At 37.2% G+C, this 7,500-nt stretch overlaps 1 protein-coding gene across 1 annotated transcript in view; it reads right to left on the bottom strand.

Moving 5' to 3' along the window:
- LOC127641956 (uncharacterized) overlaps nt 1–7,500 on the bottom strand; it is a 10,664-nt gene that overhangs the window by 432 nt on the left and 2,732 nt on the right. Inside the window, exons 6-8 of the mRNA XM_052124724.1 lie at nt 6,110–7,016; nt 5,850–5,894; nt 3,099–3,182 (exon numbers count right to left, since the gene is read on the bottom strand). Coding sequence (XP_051980684.1) covers nt 3,099–3,182; nt 5,850–5,894; nt 6,110–7,016 — 1,036 coding nt within the window. The remainder of the gene's footprint in view (nt 1–3,098; nt 3,183–5,849; nt 5,895–6,109; nt 7,017–7,500) is intronic.

The following is a 7,500-nucleotide window of genomic DNA, read 5'->3' as shown; positions in this document are numbered from 1 at the left end:
AACTTTACTGTTCCTGCCATCTTGATTGCAGCTGAAGGATCATGAGACTTGACAATTTATAAGCACCCTGAATGTGTGCAGATTCAAACAGTGTTGTGCTTTTTAATTTCACCCATTTTCTCATTTCTTTATAGTAGTTTAACTTTTCATTTCACATAAATATTTGGTGAAACTTATGTTTGTACTATCTTCACAATTTAGATGCAATTGAGTTCTCCATCTCAAGGTTTTTCCAATGATGCATGCAAAGCATTGACATGGAAAGCAAACTGCAAGCCCAAACTTCCATAAATACACCTAGTCATGTCATTCACACCAAATGGTTTTCAATAAACAAGGTTAAAATAGCCTAAATATATATATATATATATATATATATATATATATATATATATATATATATACACACACATATATACACTCACCTAAAGGATTATTAGGAACACATACTAATACTGTGTTTGACCCCCTTTCGCCTTCAGAACTGCCTTAATTCTACGTGGCATTGATTCAACAAGGTGCTGAAAGCATTCTTTAGAAATGTTGGCCCATATTGATAGGATAGCATCTTGCAGTTGATGGAGATTTGTGGGATGCACATCCAGGGCACGAAGCTCCGTTCCACCACATCCCAAAGATGCTCTATTGGGTTGAGATCTGGTGACTGTGGGGGCCATTTTAGTACAGTGAACTCATTGTCATGTTCAAGAAACCAATTTGAAATGATTCGAGCTTTGTGACATGGTGCATTATCCTGCTGGAAGTAGCCATCAGAGGATGGGTACATGGTGGCCATAAAGGGATGGACATGGTCAGAAACAATGCTCAGGTAGGCCGTGGCATTTAAACGATGCCCAATTGGCACTAAGGGGCCTAAAGTGTGCCAAGAAAACATCCCCCACACCATTACACCACCACCACCAGCCTGCACAGTGGTAACAAGGCATGATGGATCCATGTTCTCATTCTGTTTACGTCAAATTCTGACTCTACCATCTGAATGTCTCAACAGAAATCGAGACTCATCAGACCAGGCAACATTTTTCCAGTCTTCAACTGTCCCAATTTTGGTGAGCTCTTGCAAATTGTAGCCTCTTTTTCCTATTTGTAGTGGAGATGAGTGGTACCCGGTTGGGTCTTCTGCTGTTGTAGCCCATCCGCCTCAAGGTTGTGCGTGTTGTGGCTTCACAAATGCTTTGCTGCATACCTCGGTTGTAATGAGTGGTTATTTCAGGCAAAGTTGCTCTTCTATCAGCTTGAATCAGTCGGCCCATTCTCCTCTGACCTCTAGCATCAACAAGGCATTTTCAGCCCACAGGACTGCCGCATACTGGATGTTTTTCCTTTTCACACCATTCTTTGTAAACCCTAGAAATGGTTGTGCGTGAAAATCCCAGTAACTGAGCAGATTGTGAAATACTCAGACCGGCCCGTCTGGCACCAACAACCATGCCACGCTCAAAATTGCTTAAATCACCTTTCTTTCCCATTCTGACATTCAGTTTGGAGTTCAGGAGATTGTCTTGACCAAGACCACACCCCTAAATGCATTGAAGCAACTGCCATGTGATTGGTTGATTAGATAATTGCATTAATGAGAAATTGAACAGGTGTTCCTAATAATCCTTTAGGTGAGTGTGTGTATATATATATATATATATATATATATATATATACAAAAAACACACTCCAGTAGAGCTGCACAACTTTAACAAACTCTGTATTGTCAATGTCAATTAATAGAAATTACATTTAAATTTGCTGTTACACAAGCTGAGAGCTGAATTGCTTTACTGCAATTTTATAAAATCACATTCACAAATTTAAATTAATTTAAACCTAACGCAGCACAAATGTTTACATGACTTCACAAACAGCAGTGAAACAAACATATGAGACTTTAGACCGTTTAAATCTTGCCATTTCATTGTAAAACATACATGTATGGCTTTTGGTTAGAAATAGGGATGTCCCAATCAAGCATTTTGTGCCCCGAACAGTAAATAAACAACTTTTGAGTGATTATTTAAAGAGCGCGCATCAAATATAATGTCACGTACCAAAACTTCAGTATTCGGTACCGATACCAGTTACATTTCACGGTTCAAAAATATGCTAATATTATAATGTGCTATTGAACACACCAGTTTAGTTTTTTTGTATTATTTTAAAACTTAGTTTAATAATTATTATTTTCCAGAACATTTTTTAAAGTTTAATTTAATTTCATCAACAAAATGTTGAATAAATTCTTAATTTTAACAAGCGAACATAAAACATTTCAACATGTCATCAAATTTTTTTTTGCCAAACTTTTAAAATCAACAGATGTCTTGCTTGTGATACTTTAATTATTATTATTATTATTATTATTATTATTATTAATATTAGTATTACAGAGAATAAATATTTTTACTATTAAGTTCAATTTCAGGCATCTAGATGTTATTCTTCCACAATAAGATTGAAGCCTTTAGCGGTTTAATAAAATCACACTAGTGCATGTCATGATTTTAATTTGATTAATTGGTCATTTCAGTGTATAAGAATTAACAGAGCACGCATTCAAAATAAGCCTGTGAGCATTTTAATAATAAGCCTGTGTCAGTCATACTGTGCGCTGTACCGGATATATTTGCTGTTTTATACTAACGGTACTGCAGAAACACTGGTATCCTTACATCTTTATTATTTTAGTATCGACTTGGTACGGAAGTACCGGTACTTTTGTCAACACTAATCAAATATGGTAAACAAAAAGCTTTATTATGCATGTGACATGCTAGAACAGACCTCATTGGTTATCATGCGTCACACACGTTTCAACTTCTTTTCCTTTACTTTTAATGATGGTTTGCAAACCCACTTGAAGTTGCATTTTCTGCCACCTACTATATGACACCAGTGTGATGGCTTGTGTAAAAAGGCTCAAGCTTAGGATAGCTTATGCCGATCAGTAAATAAATACTGATCCTTCAGCTCGGCACATTCCTAGCTAGAATATTCAATATTCATCCTTAAAAAACCATGTTGTAAATAGAAACCTGAAACCGGAGAACATTTCAGCCATCAGTCAGTCGTAATTAAAATGAACATACCTCTCTTTTTTTTGGACACTTGGTCTTCTGGAAGTGTGCCGTCTTCACATACAGTGTGCTGTGGTGGTGATTCTGTACTGCAATCTGAAAGTAAGAATTAAGCCAGTCTGAGTGTTAACAAATCTTAGCATTAAACTGACATAAAAACATCCCTCATCTGTTTTTCTTTATTTATTAGTGCTGTTTTAAGTGCAACCAAAATAACAGTCATCTCAAGAACACAAAGTGCAGTGTTCCTGGGGACCCACCACTCAAAATGTTTAGGTGTTTTAGATGTCTCACTATTTAAAACACCTGATTCAACTAATCAACTTCTTAGTGCTTTAATTAGAGTCATCTAAATTAGTCTGGGAGGTGTGTCCTGAGGACCGGAGTTAAGAAACACTGCTTTAGTGGATAGAGGATTTTGTAATGTTTTTTTAATCCGTAATTTAAATTTACTTCCAACAGATGGGGAATCAGTGTTCGGGCAGTAATTCATTACTTTTACTGAGTTTACTTGCAATGCATTACAATAAAAATTACTTTCCCTAGTAACTAGTAGTGCAGCTAATTACTAATAACATTTCAGTAATATTACATTTTGTCACAATTGCTCCCGATTTCAAAACCAACAATCCAATCATCCCTATTCGTAATCGTTGTTGTGCATGCATGTGACGTCACTATTGCAGCAAGCTATCCTAGTCAGAATATGGAAAAGCCTACATCATTTAGCGGTCAGAAAATATAGCCATTATTTTAGTCAGGAGAAAAGTTGACAAACACCACTGTCACATGTAAGTTGGGTAATGGTAATAATGCTGCATCTCTTTAGCTCGAAATCGGATGTTGGACCTGGGAATGATGTCATACCCAAATTGACTGCGTTACAGTACACAATGGTACTAAAGTCGGACAACTAAGATGGACGTGTCAAGGCAAATAGCCATACCAGTCGATAAAAACATAAAAAGGTGGAATTTTGCACAGATAATGCCGAAGTATCATGCGGTATAGAGGTTGGATAGTACTGCGTTCATGAGTGAGTTTGAGACACAGACACACAGAAGTGCTAATAAACAATACATTCATACTGTTTCATCAACTGTTAATGCGCTGAGCAGCCATATTGTATTCTCAAGTTTCCGAGTCAGAATTCCGACTTGAGGGGGCGTTCCCTTTAGGGTTGTAGATTTTCACGGTACGATAACAGTCACAGAAAATATCACGGCATTACACAATTAATATTATCAGAAGACAAAGACCCTTAACAGGAGTGAAAACAGAAGGGTTTTTTTTTGGTTGAGCAAACACTTTATTATAACTGAAATTTTTTATTGAAATGTGTAAAAAAAGTCTACCTTTTGAAAATAAAATAAGAAAGCTAACGCAATTATAATAACAAACATGATAAAAAAAAAATAGCATGTAACTATAACATGTTATATAACTAAAGCATGTTAGTTATATAACATGTTAAAAGAAAAATAACATCAGCTGTGTGAGCTTCATTGTAATTCTTCGGATTATGCATATGTTCATTTATGATTTGTTGTTTCTCTGAACCAAAGAAATAAAAGCGAACTATCGGTACAATATTGAATTGCATAGCATCAATGCAATCATAGTGCATTGAATCGAAAACGGATCGCACTGCATCGTAATAGAGGTGAATTGCATCGCAAGCTGCTTCATATGTATCTTATCGTTGGCTATGCATCGAGATGCGTATCGCATCGGCCTCAGTTATGGAGATGCACATCCCTAATGTGTGTTGAATAAAATATGCGCACCTGCATGGACTTCAGATGTTTGCTTAACTGAAAGCATGATGTCAATTAAGCATTACTTTTACCTTAGAACTAGGGATGCTAACGATTAATCGATTAATTAATGGTCGTAGCTTATCATCCACTCAGAGTTGCTGAGAAAGTTAAAATGCCTCCACTTTGGGGTGTGTCAGTAGCAAGTGTGTATAAACTGTTTATTTCATTGCATGGCCAGTTTAAACATCATATGACACGCAATTATACTTACGGAAATGTAGTTGAGGCAGTATTGCCAACTTAGCGACTTTGTCACTAGATTTAGTACCTTTTCAGATCCCTTTAGTGACTTTATCCAAAAAAAATCGACAAAACTAGCGACTTCTTGGACAAAACTCATCTAGTTTCCAAAACTCGCCGGTACTGCCACACAAGCATGAGGTCTTGCTTTCCCGATGCATACACATCTCTCTCTGCGTCTGCTCTGTTCAGCGAGTTGCTGAGAGGAGCAGCGCATTCAGTTAAAACAGATATTCTGTTGCATCTAACCTGAATATAGCCAAAATCACTTTATGTGTATGGTGATTCTGTCAGAAGACATCGATTATAAATCAGGATTTTAGTGCAGATTAACAGTTTGGAAGGGAGAGCTGGTTAACATGTAGTCTTAATGTAAAAGGCTGACACTAAACAGAACGCAAATACTACACAATTACGTCACGATTATGCTAATTAGCATGTATGCTGCCATCTAGCGACTTTGAGCAGGTTTTAGCTACTTTCAATGAATAGGAGCTGGCAACAGTGTTGTTGCGTCGCGTGGCTCATCGCAAAAACACGAGGAAAAAACTAAACTGGAAATGGCTAAGCAACATGCTAAAATAATTTGTGAATGTAGTCAGAGCAGAAAGTAATAAAAAGATAATCCACACATATTTCAAACCAATTTTCCATCCCTAGAAACAACATAATTTAGTATTAGGCAAAAACAAATGGAACAAACCTTTCAGATTGGAAGTAGACTCCTCTAAATCACTGTCCGCTGTAACTTTCAGCTAAAAGGTAGAAAACACAGAAATTCATCATTTAAAACACAAGGTAAAACATGTATGTGATTCCAAAGCATTCCCAAAAGCATTCCCAAAAACCCTATATTACAATGTATGTAAACTATTAAAGCATAATAAAAAAAACTAAACTAATTTCTCTAAATTAATAAAGTTCAGACAAAGGAAAAAAACTAAAACTAACAGTGTATAGTACCTTCTGGATCAATGTTGATTTCATCAAGACTTCTCCCCTTGAAGTCTGCCAAGCGTCCTTTTTTGAGGGCCAGAAGAATTTTGCTCATTTTGGCCAGCTGAAGGGTGCCCTCAGGTAACCGGTAACACTGACGATGTACTCTAATGTCATGGCCTAGGAAGTCAGCCAGCTGATCGAGCTCTGTGTTGCTCAGATTGAGAACTAATCTGTTGAGGTTACCAATCGGTTTCCTCAACTTTGTGGAAGTTAAAGTTTGAGGATTTTTAGCACTGCATGCACCTGCAAATTCACGGATGCAGTCAGAGCCTCTGAAAAAGGTCATTGTAGACGGACGTGCAAATAGAAAAGGGTTCTCATTCAGTACTCCACACCTACTCCGGTTTTTAATTAGCAGGCTGATCGACTCTTGCATTGAAGGAGTAACAAGTACTGGAACCTTTCTGCCTCTTTTGCCTCTGATCTCTATAGGCTTGAAGTATTGACACAGTTTATTTTCCAACTCTGTAAGGGCCATGCTAATATCCGGATGAGCGTCTGATTGGTTGCTGGAGGTGTATGTGGTCAAAGGCATTTGTGAATGTATGTGAGTTAATGTAACCTTGGCCAGTTTTAACCAATGCTGAGATGATGGCTGTGTTGACAAGTGTTTGCGGTAAATTTTCTCTAGCTCATCAAGATACACATGAAGACGTTTAACATCTTCAGTGAAAGGGAGCAAATGTGGGGATTTCCACTTGGCTTCCTCCAGTGTTCGCCGGGCTGTTGAAGAAATGTATTCGGGCCATCGGGTCTGATACAGTTGTCGGAAGCTGTTCGCAACTTTTGCTGTTGCTTTGCCTGCAGTACTTACAGAACCCCCAGAGCAGTTCTTTATGGCGGTCATGTTGTCATCATCCTTGCACGAAGGCTATAATAAAATTGTTTAAAAATCATCACTTATCAGACAAGGTCCCCACTACGCTAAACCTGAAGTGTGTGTATTTAACAAATAGGGGTTTATATAGCTTTCCTAACACACTACAGGTCCCCACAAAGTACGTTACACAAGAAACAGTGTGTAAGACTTACTCAAGATCAAATAAGATACAGACAGATAGATAGAGTGATAGATGGATAGAGAGAGAGATGGATAGAGTGATAGATAAATACATGGATAGACAGACAGATAGACAGACAGACAGACAGAGATAGATAAACAGATGGATAGACAGGCAGACATATTGATAGACAGATGTATAGAGATAGATAGAGTGATAGACAGATTGATAGAGAGATAAATACATGGATAGACAGAGAGACAAATCAGACAGATGAATGGACAGATAGATAGCGAGATAGATAGTTATAGACAGATTGATTGATAGAGAGATTAATAGACAGATATACATATA

The sequence above is a fragment of the Xyrauchen texanus genome, unplaced genomic scaffold, assembly GCF_025860055.1.
Source record: "Xyrauchen texanus isolate HMW12.3.18 unplaced genomic scaffold, RBS_HiC_50CHRs HiC_scaffold_249, whole genome shotgun sequence".
Classification (NCBI taxonomy): Eukaryota; Metazoa; Chordata; class Actinopteri; order Cypriniformes; family Catostomidae; genus Xyrauchen; species Xyrauchen texanus.
This window is presented reverse-complemented; position numbering and strand designations above follow the sequence as displayed.